At 48.0% G+C, this 16,362-nt stretch overlaps 1 protein-coding gene across 3 annotated transcripts in view; it reads right to left on the reverse strand.

Annotated features, from left to right (window-relative positions):
• FGF12 (fibroblast growth factor 12) overlaps positions 1 to 16,362 on the reverse strand; it is a 215,718-nt gene that overhangs the window by 57,026 nt on the left and 142,330 nt on the right. For 2 of the 3 annotated variants that reach the window (XM_033150935.1, XM_033150934.1), the window contains one exon: positions 2,880 to 2,990. In XM_033150935.1, the coding sequence (XP_033006826.1) occupies positions 2,880 to 2,990 (111 nt within the window). Of the gene's footprint in view, positions 1 to 2,879; positions 2,994 to 16,362 lie in introns of all 3 variants that reach the window. The other variant, XM_033150933.1, reaches the window with a different exon arrangement.

The raw sequence follows: 16,362 nt of genomic DNA on the forward strand, positions 1-16,362 counted from the left end.
CACAGGTAAACTGAGGTCCAGCACCAAGGGCCTTCTGGCGGTTCCCTCAATACGAGAAGTGAGGTTACAGGGAATCAGGCAGAGGGCCTTCTCGGTGGTGGCACCTGCCCCGTGGAACACCCTCCCATCAGATGTCAAAGAAATAAACAACTATCTGATGTTTGGAAGACATCTGAAGGCAGCCCTGTTTAGGGAAGTTTTTTTTTAAATGACTGATGTTTTATTGCATTCTTTTGTTGGAAGCTGCCCAGAGTGGCTGGGGAAGCCTAGCCAGGTGGGCGGGGTATAAATATATTATTATTATTATTATTATTATTATTATTATTATTATTATTATTAGTATTATTAGTATTATTATTATCTGGTCCCAAGGGCTTTATATACTAATAGTAACACATTGAACATGGCCCTGCAGCAAACTGGCAACCAGTACAGATCTTGCAGGCCTCAGTCCTGTCAGCAATTGCACTGCAGCATTCTGCACTGACTGCAGCCTCCAGGTCAAGTTCAAGGGAAGCCCCACACAGAGAGCATTGCAGTAATCCAGTCTTGAACCAACCAGCAAATGAACGACTGCAGCAGGCTTTTCCAGTCCAGGAATGGCATCACAACAGATGCCACTGAACCTGCTTGGGGCAGAGAAGAAAGTGCCATGGTGGGTGCAAGACACAGCAGCATTTAGAATCCTAGAATCCTAGAGTTGGAAGAGACCCCAAGGGCCATCCAGTCCAACCCCCTGCCAAGCAGGAAACACCATCAAAGCATTCCTGACAGATGGCTGTCAAGCCTCCGCTTAAAGACCTCCAAAGAAGGAGACTCCACCACACTCCTTGGCAGCCAATTCCAACAGCTCTTACTGCCAGGAAGTTCTTCCTCATGTTTAGGTGAAATCTTCTTTCTTGTAGTTTGAATCCATTGCCCCGTGTCCGCTTCTCTGGAGCAGCAGAAAACAACCTTTCACCCTCCTCTATATGACATCCTTTTGTATATTTGAACATGGCTATCATATCACCCCTTAACCTTCTCTTCTCCAGGCTAAACATACCCAGCTCCCTAAGCCGTTCCTCATAAGGCATCGTTTCCAGGCCTTTGACCAAATTGGTTGCCCTCCTCTGGACTTTAAGCAAACGACAGCTCTTCATCCTTCTCTCCTTCCTCCTCCAACAGTTTCTCCTGCTTACATGGTTCTCTTGCAAGCACAGCCTTCCCACACATTCCAGTTTTCGTTCCATAATTTCCAATAAATCCTCCGACAAGACGTGCCCCAGCCAGCCTGCACCGAAACATCTGGAAGGCCCTAGGCTGGTGAAGGTGGTCAGAGGTCTTGAAGACACACTCTGGCTCCATCGTGTTAACACGCGATCCGACTATTATTCCCAGGGATTTGGGGTGGGGGGAGTGTAGACCACGCAAGGAGGCAGACTCCTCCAGTGAAAGCAGCGGCTTGCCCTGGGGGGTCCCTCAACATGAATTAATGCATTCCTCTCTACAAAAAAATAAATACATTCAAAAATGCAACTAGGTTGTTTCTGTGTTTGAATGATGAGAGATAATTTGGCAAAAGCCTAGTTTTGGGCATGGCTGGGGAGTGTGAGCTGCCTGTTCACGGAGATGTAAAACAAGCTCAAGGCTCAAGGAGGTTCTCCAGAACATGCTTCTGCTAGTCCAGGTGGCCTTCCGGCCACTTGGAAAGCTTAAGAGGGGTCTGTAGGGTTGGTCCTCTGAGGTGGTTTTGCCTGAGCGCCTGCAGATTCCCCCTTCCTGCCATCCAGCATTTCTGGGGGAGAAGAGACTCCTTTAAAATGAAAGATTGCAGCTTGGGGGGACTTCCTAGTTTAGAGAACAGGCAAGGAAGAGGAGCTGTGATAGAAGCCTATGCAGAAAGCAGATAGGGAAACATGCTTTTCTTCCCCTCTCATTGCACTAGAACTCGCGGACATTCAATGAAGCTGAAGGATGGAAGATTTAGGACAGAAAAAGAAAGTCCTTCTTCGTTGCAGCACATGGTTAAACTGTGGAACTCCTTCCCACAGGAGGCAGTGAAGGCTCTGGACATTCTCTTCCTCCTCATTTGGAGGCATCAGTGCTTCTGAATGCTTCTTGCTTGACACAACAGGAGAGGAGATTTCTCCTGTGCTCAGATCCCACCTGTGGATTTCCCATAATGGATATTTTGTGAGAACAGGATGCCACTGGTCTGATCCAGCCAGGCTCTCCTTATGTTTTTATGAATGCACACTAAAAAGGATTTCCAGAGACGATCTTGAAATGAGCCAAACCCAGACCGGGACTCCATTATCAGATGCTGGGAGGACAAAGGACCCCTGAGCGTCTCACTACTTCCCCCGACCCCATTCTTTGCCCTATTTCCATGTGTCCAAAGCCTAAGCCTCTCTCTTTTGGGGGGGGCTGCTAGAATATTCTTCCTACCTCCTAGCAGAGAGAGAGGAGCAGCAGCACCGCCCTGCCTCCACTCAGCCTCCTCCTCCTCCTCCTCCCCCCCCCCAGCCAGTCAATCTGCCATCCAAATAAATCTCTCTTGCCTCCCTTCCTCCCTTGGCATCCCTCCTTGGGAAGCAAGAGTTTTGTTCTCCCCGCCACCCCCAGACAGCAGCTGCAGCGTCAGGGGCAAAAAATATATAAAGAAAGAAAGAAAGTGAGAATAGCAATGCGGGAGAGATTTATTTAAAGGGGAAGCGCTGACAGGGGACTCAGTGCAGAGAACAGCTGTCTTAGCTGTAATTTAACACTGAAAAGGGGGGGGGACCACCATGAAGTGCCTGTTTGTGAGGGTGGCCAGGCAATGGGTGTGATTTATAACCAAGAGAGAGAGAGAGAGAGAGAGAGAGAGAGAGAGAGAGAGAGAGAGACAGACTCACTGTAGTCGCTGTTCTCGTCCTTCGTCCCATCAATCGTCCCATCTGGGTGCATCTGCAGGAAGAATTCCTGCTGGCTGAATAACCTTGTCACGATTCCTTTCAGCTGGGGTTCTGCAAGGAGGAAGGGAGAGAGGGAGGGGGCAGGTTAACTAACCCTGGCGTTTGTCCAGAGCAGCGGCTCCCAAACATTCAGGCCACCTTGGTTCCATAAATTCATCCCAAACCGATGTAAAACAAACAAACAAACAAACATTATTTAGAGCAGTGGCTTGCTTGCCTGACTCATTAAGGAATCATAAAATCACAGGACTGTAGTGTTGGAAGGGACCCCAAGGGGCCATCTAGCCCAACCCCCTGGAAAGCCACAGCTAACGAATCCCTGACAGATGGCCAGCCAACCTCTGCTTCAAAAGGTTATACGATTATAACCCAATAAAATTCAAAATGGCAACAACTAACTGCACATTTATCCAGAATCCAATTAAAACGATTCAGCTTAATTGATGCCACAGAACGGATGGAGTTGTTCCAGCAATGCTGGATGTCAAAGTCTGATAGGCATTTATATCTCCAGCTCCCCATTGCTGCCCCCTTGCCTCTTCGCACCCCCCTCAGTAATCCCACCGTCCCCCACCCAATGGGGAAAAGCACTAGCCCGAAGGAGGAGGAAGCTGTCACACCCCGGCGTGACCAAGGAACCGAGGACCCAGGAAGGAAGGGATGCGGCCACACAGAGGGGAGAAGACTCTGCTCCCAATGTCTAGAAGGACATTGGGGGACTCCTCTAGCACCCCCAAACCAGCTTCCCCCTGCAGAACTGAATGGCTCTCTTCCACTCCTATGGGGCAAAGGAGGGCATAGAGGCGAAAGCATACATCCTACTATGTTTGAGAAAAATTGATGCAAATGAATTATGATCAAGCTGACTTATTGCAAAAGAATACATACAAACCAGCCTAACAGGTTTATGTGAAAACTGACAATTTTTTGTAATGTTTTGGAACAAGAAGTTGAACGACAATGCCCAACAGCTTTCTACCTGCAGTAACAGTACTTCTTTATACCCCTTATCTTTATTTTGTCTATTAATAAAATAACATTTATTTAAACATTTAAAAAAAGACTCCTACAAAACAGGGTGATAGAGAAGACTGAGGGGTGATAGCAGATCCATGAAGAAGAAGAAGAAGAGTTTGGATTTGATATCCCGCTTTTCACTACCCGAAGGAGTCTCAAAGCTGCTAGCATTCTCCTTCCCCTTCCTCCCCCTCAACAAACACTCTGTGAGGTGAGTGGGGCTGAGAGACTTCAGAGAAGTGTGACCAGCCCAAGGTCACCCAGCAGCTGCATGTGGAGCAGGGAATCGAACCCGGTTCACCAGATTGCGAGTCTACCGCTCTTAACCACTACACCACACTGGCTCTCCATCTTCAAACATCTCAAGGGCTGTCACACGGAAGATGGAGCAAGCTTGTTTTCTCCTGGTCCAAAGAGGACTTAAACCGATTAATTCAAGTTACAAGGAAGGAGATGCCGACTAAACATCAGGAAGAACTTTGACAGTGGGATGGACAAGCTCAGAAGGTGGTGGAATCTCCACCATTTGGGATTTTAAAGCAGGGATTAGATCAGGGGTAGGCAACCTAAGGCCTGGGGGCGGGACAGTGGTGTAGGAAGGGCGGGGCGTAGGGGACAGGCCACCCTGGGTTCCAGGAGAGGGGGGTGACACTCCCCAGCCCCTCCCGCCACTCCCCCGCGGGAGCAGCAGTGCCGCCCCTGATGCACTACGCATGCCCGAAAATTCTGGGCATGTGTATTGTAGCCGACACACGTCGTGACGCCCCACCCCCAGGGGGGGTGCCTCTGCTCTGCCACCCCGGGCGGCCGAGAGGCTTCCTCTGCCACTGGGGCCGGATCCTGCCCAATCGCCTTCTAAATCTCGGATCCGGTCCGAGAATCAGCGTGTTTTTACATGAGTAGAATGTGTCCTTTTATTTAAAATCTATCTCTGGGTTATTTGTGGGGCACAGGAATTTGTTCATTTTTTTCCAAAAATATGATCCGCCCCCCCACTCCCCCCAAGGTCTGAGGGACACAGGACCAGCCCCCTGCTGAAAAAGTTTGCTGACCCCTGGATTAGACGGCCACCTGTCCTGGATGCTTTAGCTGTGATTCCTGCATTGCAGGGGGTTGGAGTAGATGACTCTTGGGGGCCCCTTTCAACTCTACATTTCTACGGTAGTGCAAAGGTGGCGGGACATTCTCCTCTGCATCGGTGCAACTCACATCCATTTTTGGTGGGGCTTGTGCATGTGAACTGAGCCTTTGGCTTTTGGGGAGGCCTGGGAGTTCCCATTTATTTTGTTTTTTAATGATTTTTCAGCTGCTTGCAAAAATCCAAGCAAAAAGACAGAAGGGTGATGGGGAGTGGGGGCTCCACAAAGCATTGTCAAATATTTGCACTGAAGAAGTGAAAGGTTTTAACTGAGTTAATTTCAACCTGACTAAAGCAATGAAGATTCAGAGAGGGGCGCAGGTGGCACATCAGGGAAGCAGTGACAGCAAGCCTAGTTTCCACACTGATTGTATCTCCAACACCATTTATAAAAACACACAGAGATTTGCAAACATGTAATCCAAACAGTGGGTGGCGCTGTGGGTTAAACCGCAGAGCCTAGGGCTTGCTGATCAGAAGGTCGGCGGTTTGAATCCCGCGACGGGGTGAGCTCCCGTTGCTCGGTCCCAGCTCCTGCCCACCTAGCAGTTCGAAAGCACGTCAAAGTGCAAGTAGATAAATAGGTACCACTTTGGTGGGAAGGTAAACGGCGTTTCCATGCGCTGCTCTGGTTCGCCAGAAGTGGCTTAGTCATGCTGGCCACATGACCCGGAAGCTGGACGCCGGCTCCCTCAGCCAGTAAAGCGAGATGAACACTGCAACCCCAGAGTCTTCCGCGACTGGACCTAATGGTCAGGGGTCCCTTTACCTTTACCTTTACTCCAAACATTTTCCCCTCCCAAAAACAAGCCACACAAGCCAGATGACACCTCAATACGGTAAGTGGGCATTTCCCAGGGTATCTGCCAAGTCAGTTTGAGAGTTGATTTAGCTGGAAAGTGACTGTAATGCTTGAATCTGCAAATGCACAAACGTATATGGAACGCTTGAATTCTTCTTTCCCCTCCTGCATTGGCATACATGAGTAGGATGGATCTGTGCCATCCTGTGTGATCATATCACACAGTCACATGGCAGGATCTACTCCATGCAGCACATTGTTAAACCATGGAACTCCCTGCCACAGGAGGTAGCGAGATGGTCACCGGCCTTGATGGCTTTAAAGGAAGATGAGACAAATTCATGGAGGAGGAGAGGGCTATCAGTGGATACTCTCTGACTTTTAGAAGACATCTGAAGGCAGCCCTGTTTAGGGAAGTTTTTAATGTTTGAAGTTTACTCTTGTTTTCAGTGTTCTGTTGGGAGCCGCCCAGAGTGGCTGGGGGATGAATAAGAAAATTATTCTTTAAAGATTAAGATTAGTTGTGAGAAAGAAGATTTTACAATGTTATAAAGTTACTAAAGAAGATTAGAAATGAACGCAGAAGAGAGGATGTGAGGAGGTCCCAAAATAATGCTTATAAAGAGGATAAGGATAGTTAAATAAGTGTTTGTTTGTAAGGTTTTTTTGTATTTTTTCTGTAGTTTTTTTGTAGTGTTTGTGGTGTTTTGTATGTTTTTATTGTTAAAATTTAATAAATTCTTATTTAAAAAATGAATAAGAAAATTATTATTATCATCATCACTGCTGCTACCAGCTGCTGGAAGCCACAGGAGGAGAGAGGGCTCTCGTGCTTGAATCCTGCTTGCAGGTTTCCCACTGACATCTGGTTGGTTGGCCACTGCAAGAACAAGATGTTGGACTAACTAGATGGGCCATTGGCCTCATCCAGCAGGCTCTCCTTATGTTCTTAGCATAGATCAGGCATATCCAACAGATAGATCGTGATCTACTGGTAGATTGCAGGGGTGTCCCAGGTGTATTGAGGAGTGGCTCAACAACTCCTGGCAATGAGTCTTTTTACACTGTGAGTAGATCGCAGTCTCTTGGGAGTTGGACGTGCCTGGCATAGATCATTCAGGGGCTAGGGGGAAAAAAACCCCACCAGCCCCACTTAGCTCCCAGGTCCAACCTGCAGCTGTGCACGGGCAGCTTGTGGCAAGCAACCTCAATATTGGCCAGGGCGACAGCAGAGCTGCCCAATGCAGGCAGTGGGTCTGAGAGAATCCCCTGGTGTCTGGCCAAGTCCCTGGCTACACACTGAGTCATTGTCACTGCAAGCAGTCAGACAGGCTCTGTGTATAACACATTGCCTGCCAAAGGAACAGGATCCTCTCCAGAATCTGAACCGTCCCCTCGCTTGCTCTGGGCTAGACTTGCCTTGCAAATCCAGAGCTGGAGGGTGTGCAAAGAAAGGACACTCTGCAGCGGCCTTCTCCAACCAGGGAGACCTCAAAATATCTTTGAAGACAATTCCCACCAGCCCCAGAAGTTTTGCAGTGAAACCAAATGAGACGTCCCATCCTAGGCGCTTATTGTGGGGAACCTGCAAGCAGGATTTCCACACAAGAGCTCTCCTCTCTCCTAAGGTCTCCAGCAACTGGCATTTGGAAGCACTGCAGGCTCCAGCGGTGGAAGCAGAACACAGACATCATGGCTGCTAGCCATCGATTGCCATCCATAGCCATGGGTTGTCCAATCCTCTATTAAAACCATCCAAGTTGGTAGTCATCACTGCCTCCTGAGGGAGCGGAGAAGGACTTTCTTTTATCTTGGACTCCTGCAACGCGCTCTACGTGGGGCTACCTTTAAAGGTCACCCAGAAACTACAACTAATCCAGAATGCGGCAGCTAAACTGGTGACTGGGAGCTTCCGCCGAGACCACATAACACCGGTCCTAAAAGACCTACATTGGCTCCCAGTATGTTTCCGAGCACAATTCAAAGTGTTGGTGCTGACCTTGAAAGCCCTAAACGGCCTTGGTCCAGTATGTACCTGAAGGAGGGTCTCCACCCCCATTGTTCTGGCCGGACACAGAGGTCCAGTGCCGAGAAGCGAAGTTACAGGGAACAGGGCAGAGGGTCTTCTTGGTGGTGGCGCCCGCCCTGTGGAACGCCCTCCCATCAGGTGTCAAGGAAATAAACAACTACCTGACTTTTAGAAGACATCCGAAGGCAGCCTTGTTTAGGGAAGCTTTTCATTGTTTGAGGTTTTATTGTGCTTTTAATTCTGTTGGGAGCCACCCAGAGTGGCTGGAGAAACCCAGCCAGATGGACGGGGTATGAATGTGATTGGTGGGCTACTTAAAAATGAGGCTGCAGTCAAAATTAAATTTTAAATTGTATTTTAATCTGTATTTTAATGAATTGTTTTATGTTTTTATTGTGATTTTATTGGTGTTAGCCACCCTGAGCCCAGTTTGGCGGGGAAGGGCGGGGATATAAATTATTATTATTATTATTATTATTATTATTATTATTATTATTATTATTATTATTATTATCATCATCATCCGTGCTGAACTTCCAAAATTCAGCTTCTTGGATGTCCACGTTTGGAGACAAACTTTTCTCTATCCACTTCCTCCATGCCAGGCATGATTTTATAAAGTTCTATCATGACGCCTCTTGCTTGCCTTTTCACTAAACTAAAAAGCCGCAAACATCGCAACCTTTCCTCCTACGAGAGTCCCTCTATGGTATGCAGCCTGTGCACAGACAGCTACACAGGTGTGTCTGCATTCACCTGAGTAAAAGGCTTTCTTCAAAGGGGGGAGGAGGGTCACTCCATCCCAGTGATCATTAAGGCTGTCATTTTCTGAACCTTTTCCAATTCTACATTATGCTTTTTGAGAGGAGGTGAACAGAAATACTAACATATGTTTTAACCCCTGCTGTTTGGGATGAAACGGAAGAAGAAACACACACACACCCCTCTCTCTCTCACACACACACACACACTGAAGCAGTCAAGAAGAAGAAGAAGAAGAAGAGGAGGAGGAGGAGGAGGAGGAGTTTGGATTTGATATTCTGCTGTATCACTACCTGAAGGAGTCTCAAAGCGGCTAACATTCTCCTTTCCCTTCTTCCCCCACAACAAACACTGTGTGAGGTGAGTGGGGCTGAGAGACTTCAAAGAAGTGTGACTAGCCTAAGGTCACCCAGCAGCTGCATGTGGAGGAGCGGAGACGCAAACCCGGTTCACCAGATTACAAGTCTACCGCTCTTAGCCACTACACCACTCTAGGAAAGATTCAAAAGCTATGGAGAGGCTTGGATAGAGAAAAACGCTGCAGAAGATGACTAGGAGGCAAAAGAGCACATCAGGAGGACACAGAATCACAGAATTGTAGAGCTGGAAGGGACCTAAAGGACCATCTAGTCCAGCCCCGGGCAATGCAGGAACTTCAGCTGAAGAATCTCTCTGAGGGCCATCCATTCTCTGCTTAAGAATCTCCCATGAAGAGGATTCCACCACCTTCTGAGGGAGACCGTTCCACAGTTGAATGGCTCTTACTGCCAGAAAGCTCTTCCTAATGTTTAATCGGAATTCCCTTTCTTGCAACTTGAATCCATTGGTTCTGGGACAGCAGAAAACAAGCTTGTTCCACCTCCCATGGGACAGCCAAAGACCACCTAGGCCCCGACGCTGTCTCAGGCTCCCTTTTGCGCTCTCTCTCTCTCTCTCTCAAGCTCCCTGCGTTCTCCTCCGCTCGCTCACCAGAGCCTTCATCCCACATCATTTATTTACCGACTTGCACAGATTGCCGATGGCATCTCTGCCGGTGACTGCCGCGCGGAACAGGCCTGCGGAACGGATTAAATAGGATAACATTGTGCAGAGCTTTTCCTTACTGGGCCAAGATGGATGTTATTAGGTAACGGTTAACTGGAGGCGTCTCTGTGATGAGGGATCGCAAAGGCCTCCGATGCCAAAGCAGAAAGCGGCGGCCCTTTGGCACATCAAAACCTGTCATGTTTGCTTCACTCTGCAGTCAGCACTTCCCTTGTCCTGATCGCGCTACAAGCTCAGCAGAGGACCGAGGCTGCAACAGCAGGCCCCCCCCCCAGCCCCCACTGCTTTGTACTAAGGAGTAAGCACCATCGAAATTGCTGGGATTTGCTCACGACTCACAGTGCGGGAAACTCACGATATATAAACTAGGGGCCAAATGGCTCCTTAAACCAAGGCTGCAGTTGCCAAAATGGAATGTCTAATTGCCATTTTGCGGTATGATAAGGGAAAAAGAAATCCTGGGGTGAGGATTTACTCCGCTGCCCAGCTCGTTGGGGTGCCACGCCACACGGGTCTCTCCAGTCAGCAAAAGGAGGAGTCTCCAGCCAAAACAAAAATAATTTAAAAAAAAATTCCTTCCAGTAGCACCTTAGAGACCAACTAAGTTTGTTCTTGGTATGAGCTTTCGTGTGCATGCACACTTCTTCAGATACACTGAAGCAGAAGTCACCAGACCCTTATATATATAGTGAGAGGGTGGGGTGGGGTTTTTCTCAGGAAGGTGGTGGGAATGGGTGATTGGCTCAATGGGTATGGTCAACCTGTTGAAGACTGTTAACATCTGCAATTAGTCCTACAGGAAAAAGCAAGGGATAATATGCGGATGATTAGCATATGTAATGAGACAGGAATCCAATATCTCTATTAAGACCAGGTCTCTCCGTAGTTTTCAGTTTAGTGATAATTTGTAATTCCCAAATTCAGAATTCAGTGTATCTGAAGAAGTGTGCATGCACACAAAAGCTTATACCAAGAACAAACTTGGTTGGTCTCTAAGGTGCTACTCGAAGGAATTTATTTTATTTTTTATTTTGTTTCAACTACGGCAGACCAACACGGCTACCTACCTGTCTCCAGCCAAGTTACAGAAGCAAAACAGTGGTCAGTGCTTGGCAGGGGGTTGGACTGGATGGCCCTTGTGGTCTCTTCCAAATCTATGATTCTAGGATTCTATGTCTGTAGACCGGATCCTTCTTGTTGCAAAGAGGTTCAAACACACCAAGAGTAGGAACCCCGAGCATGGGGTGGCACGAACTTTTAAGACTTCTTCCCCTTTCCCCATAATACATTTCCAACAGCAGCATCAATACATCACAGATATGTCACAGAAGAGGAGTGATTGGCGTGAAGAAACATGAAACTGCCGTCCACCCCTGTCAATCACCCCAGTTCCCAACACCTTTAAACTACCCTCTTCCCCAATGAACAATGACAGTGTTTACACCCCCCCTGCACTTCTCCTTTGAGAGTATCAGGATTCAATCCACCATCACGATGGGTTTCTGCCTGGGGTGTGTGCTGCCCCTAACTGCCTCCTGCCTCCTATAGTGAGGCCAAGTTCACACCTTGTGGAGGGGGAAGGAGGGTGTGACCTTATGCTTAAAGGATTCTGGAGGCAGGGGAGACCTGGATTCCCCTCTTCCAGAGGAGCCAAGGAAATCCGTCAAACCATTGAATTCTGGAGATAATTTGTGAAGTTTCTACAGTTTTCTGTATTGGATTGTCAGAGGAAACAGTTCGATACCTGGTGTCCGCTTGTGGCTACAGTTTTATATACTTCCAGTTACAGGTAGGTAGCCGTGTTGGTCTGCCATAGTCAAAACAAAATAAAAAATAAAAAAATTCCTTCCAGTAGCACCTTAGAGACCAACTAAGTTTGTTCTTGGTGTGAGCTTTCGTGTGCATGCACACTTCTTCAGATACACTGAAACAAGAAGTCACCAGACCCTGAGAGGGTGGGGAGGGGTATTACTCAGAAGGGTGGTGGGAATGGGGGATTGGCTTATGGGTGTGGAAAACCTGTTGATGACTGTTAACGACTGCAATTGGTCTTACAGGAAAAAGCAAGGGGTGAGATGGCTAAAGATAGCTTTGTCATGTATAATGAGATAAGAATCCAATGTCTTTGTTCAGACCAGGTTTCTCCATGGTTTTAAGTTTGGTAATTAGTTGCAATTCAGCAACTTCTCTTTCCAGTCTATTTTTGAAATTCCTTTGTAGTAAGACAGCTGCTTTGAGATCTTGTATAGAATGTCCTGGGAGACTGAAGTGTTCTCCTACTGGTTTCTCTGCTTTGTGATTCCTGATATCAGATTTATGTCCATTTATCCTTTGGCGTAGGGCTTGGCCTGTTTGTTTGCACACTTCTTCAGCACACGAAAGCTCATAGCAAGAACAAACTTAGTTGGTCTCTAAGGAGCTACTGGAAGGGATTTTTTATTTTTTTATTTTGTTTTGACTATGGCAGACCAACACGGCTACCTACCTGTAACTGCTGATAATGTTGTTGCTTTATCTTTTTTTGTGAACAGCTTTGAGTGTTTTTTAAAGAATCAACTGGCGTATGAATTTTATGAAATGAATAACATAAATAGGAGAGTTGCCAGAGGAATCTATTGCCCTAGCAGCTAATAGCTGGAGACCCAGCGATTGGAAGGTGTTTGGACAGGGGCTTATCTCCCCAACCCCTGACCAGAAGCAATAATACCCATTTCAAAGAATCTAGCAGTCTTGGAAAATGGACACAACTGACTCTCTCTCTCTCTGTGAGAATCCAAATGCATAGATTGGGGGGGGGGGTTAATTACTCCTGCTAGAAAACAAATGAGGGAGCAGAACCCTTGGGGTGGTGATGCTGTGAGACCTTCCATCCCATGCACTTCTCATGCATGTGATACTAAGCAAAAGCATTTTATTGTCACAGAAAACACTACCGGACTTCAATGACCTTCATCCCAAAGACACCAACATTGAAAGTGTAATCGGGGACACCTGAAACCCCTCAGCTCTCACACAAAGGACTACTTGGGAGCAAGTCTCCATGGGTACTTTGAATCATAAATTGCAGAATTGGGGACACACACACCCCATGGTCACCTGGCCACGTCCCCTGCAATGCAGGAATCACAGCTAAAGAATCCTTGAAGAGATGGCCAGCCAACATCTCTTTAAAAATATCCAACGAATCATGGAATTGGAAAGTTGGAAGGGATGCCAAGGGTCATCTAGTCAGACCCCCTGCGATGCAAGAATCTCAGCTTATAGAGTGCCCCTTTGCTCTAGTTGGGGAATCCTACTGATTTGGAGTTCTGGACCAGCAGAGACTTCTGACTGTGACTGACAGGTTGACAAAATGGAGATGGGTCTGCTGCTGGAATGGCCCCCCCTGGTGGCATAGGAAGGGGGGTGCGGTGTGTGCGGTCAACCCCGGGTGTCATCACCGAGGGGGGTGACAAAAAGGCAAAAGCATGTGTTTTTAAAATAAAATTTAAAAAATTGGGGCTCACGGCACTTTTCTCGAAAAAACTATTATTTAAAATGAGTTTAATAACTTTGCCTGACAGTTAATTAACCTCAACAAGTCAACATAATACATACTGAAACTTTTTAGTTCAGTCAACAAACGCAACGAAACATAGCTGGCTGCAAACAGGAGCCCCCCACCCACCCACAGACTCCTTCATCGGAGCCTGGCTCTGCACCAGAAGGTGCTGAGCCTTGGCTGTAGCGCTTGTGCCTGGCACAGCTCTGCCCTGAACCAGGGGAGAAGAGCAAGCAAGGGGGTGGCTGCGCTGCTGCCCACCTTCCTCGGCCGCAGCACACCTCACGCCCGACAGCAGCCGCTCTACTGACTAGGCGGTAGAGAGCAGCCCTTGGCAGCGTGGCAAGGCACTCCCGGCCGCAGCAGCTCCTTTGCTGGGTCAGGTTTGACCAGGTGGCAGAGAGCAGGAGGGTCAGCAGCAACCCTGCCCGCCCCCCACCCTCCTTGTCTCCTGAGAAATCTCTATGTGGGACAAGAAGCTACAGTTAGAACTGGATATGGAATAAACTGATTGGTTCAAAATTGGGAAAGGAGTACAACAAATTTGTATATTGTCTCCCTGCTTATTTAACTTATATGCAGAATTCATCATGCGAAAGGCTGGGCTGGATGAATCCCAAACCGGAATTAAGATTGCTGGAAAAAATATCAACAACCTCAGATATGCTGATGATACTACCTTGATGGAGGTCTCATACACCCCAGGAAATGTGGTTGCTGACCTTGAGCCAGACATCCTGGAGAGTGAAGTCAAATGGGCCTTAGAAAGCCTTGCTAACAACAAGGCCAGTGGAAGTGATGATATTCCAGCTGAACTATTTAAAATCCTAAAAGATGATGCTGTTAAGGTGCTACACTCAATATGCCAACAAGTTTGGAAAACTCAGCAGTGGCCAGAGGATTGGAGAAGATCAGTTTACATCCCAATCCCAAAGAAGGGCAGTGCCAAAGAATGCTCCAACTACCGCACAATTGCACTCATTTCACACGCTAGCAAGGTTATGCTTAAAATTCTACAAGGCAGGCTTAAGCAGTATGTGGACCGAGAACTCCCAGAAGTGCAAGCTGGATTTCGAAGGGGCAGAGGAACCAGAGACCAAATTGCAAACATGCGCTGGATTATGGAGAAAGCCAGAGAGTTCCAGAAAAACGTCTACTTCTGCTTCATTGATTATGCAAAAGCATTTGACTGTGTCGACCACAGCAAACTATGGCAAGTTCTTAAAGAAATGGGAGTGCCGGATCACCTCATTTGCCTCCTGAGAAATCTCTATGTGGGACAAGAAGCTACAGTTAGAACTGGATATGGAACAACTGATTGGTTCAAAATTGGGAAAGGAGTACGACAAGGCTGTATATTGTCTCCCTGCTTATTTAACTTATATGCAGAATTCATCATGCGAAAGGCTGGACTGGATGAATCCCCAACCGGAATTAAGATTGCCGGAAAAAATATCAACAACCTCAGATATGCTGATGATACTACCTTGATGGCAGAAAGTGAGGAAGAATTGAAGAACCTTTTAATGAGGGTGAAAGAAGAGAGCGCAAAATATGGTCTGAAGCTCAACATCAAAAAAACTAAGATAGAAGGCAAATAGAACTAAGATAGATGGCAAATAGAAGGGGAAGAAATGGAGGCAGTGAGAGATTTCACTTTCTTGGGCTCCATGATCACTGCAGGTGGTGACAGCAGTCACGAAATTAGAAGACGCCTGCTTCTTGGGAGAAAAGCAATGACAAACCTAGACAGCATCTTAAAAAGCAAAGACATCACCTTGCCGACAAAGGTCCGTATAGTTAAAGCTATGGTTTTCCCAGTAGTAATGTACGGAAGTGAGAGCTGGACCATCAAGAAGGCTGATCGCCGTAGAATTGATGCTTTTGAATTATGGTGCTGGAGGAGACTCTTGAGAGTCCCGTGGACTGCAAGAAGATCAAACCTATCCATTCTCAAAGAAATCAGCCCTGAGTACTCACTAGAAGGACAGATCCTGAAGTTGAGGTTCCAGTACTTTGGCCACCTCATGAGAAGAGAAGAATCCCTAGAAAAGACCCTGATGTTGGGAAAGATGGAGGGCACAAGGAGAAGGGGACGACAGAGGATGAGATGGTTGGACAGTGTTCTTGAAGCTACTAACATGAGTTTGGCCAAACTGCGAGAGGCAGTGAAGGATAGGCGTGCCTGGCGTACTCTGGTCCATGGGGTCACGAAGAGTCGGACACGACTGAACGACTGAACAACACTACCTTGATGGCAGAAAGTGAGGAGGAATTAAAGAACCTTTTAATGAGGGTGAAAGAGGAGAGTGCAAAATATGGTCTGAAGCTCAACATCAGAAAAACTAAGATCATGGCCACTGGTCCCATCACCTCCTGGCAAATAGAAGGGGAAGAAATGGAGGCAGTGAGAGATTTCACTTTCTTGGGTTCCATGATCACTGCAGATGGTGACAGCAGTCACGAAATTAAAAGACGCCTGCTTCCTGGGAGAAAAGCAATGACAAACCTAGACAGCATCTTAAAAAGCAAAGACATCACCTTGCCGACAAAGGTCCGTATAGTTCGGGGGTCTGCAACCCGCGGCTCCGGAGCCGCATGCGGCTCTTTTGCACCTTTGCCGCGGCTCCGGGCAGGGCCGGTGCGTTTAGCGCCGAAATGTAGGGGGCGCTGCGCCGCGCTGCTGGCCCGCCTGCGCCCACCCACTTCTCTACCTTGCCGGCGGCTGTGCTGCTCATGCGTGCCTCGTTTCGTGCCAGCGCAGGCGCAGCAGCAGACCGCAGCAGCTTCCCTCCTTGGCGCCTGTCCCGGCGCTTGTGTTTGGCTGCTGCTGGTGGAGCTGCTGGCTGCTGTGATTTGACGAGGCGCGGCGACTCGAGGAGGTAAGGAGGCAGCTGCGGGCTGGGCCAGGGGCGGCGGGCGAGGGGGAAGCCCTCTTTTAAAAAAGTGGAAGGGCCCGGCTCCAGGACACGTGGCAGTCTGGGAAGGAAAAGGAAGCCCGGCTGTTCAGCTAAGGGCGGCCCAACGGGATGAGATGGGCGCGGGAAAAAGCTCAGGGGACGACCGGTCCCGGGATCTGTTTCGGGGGCG

The sequence above is a fragment of the Lacerta agilis genome, chromosome 5 (genome assembly GCF_009819535.1).
Source record: "Lacerta agilis isolate rLacAgi1 chromosome 5, rLacAgi1.pri, whole genome shotgun sequence".
In the NCBI taxonomy this organism is placed as follows: domain Eukaryota; kingdom Metazoa; phylum Chordata; class Lepidosauria; order Squamata; family Lacertidae; genus Lacerta; species Lacerta agilis.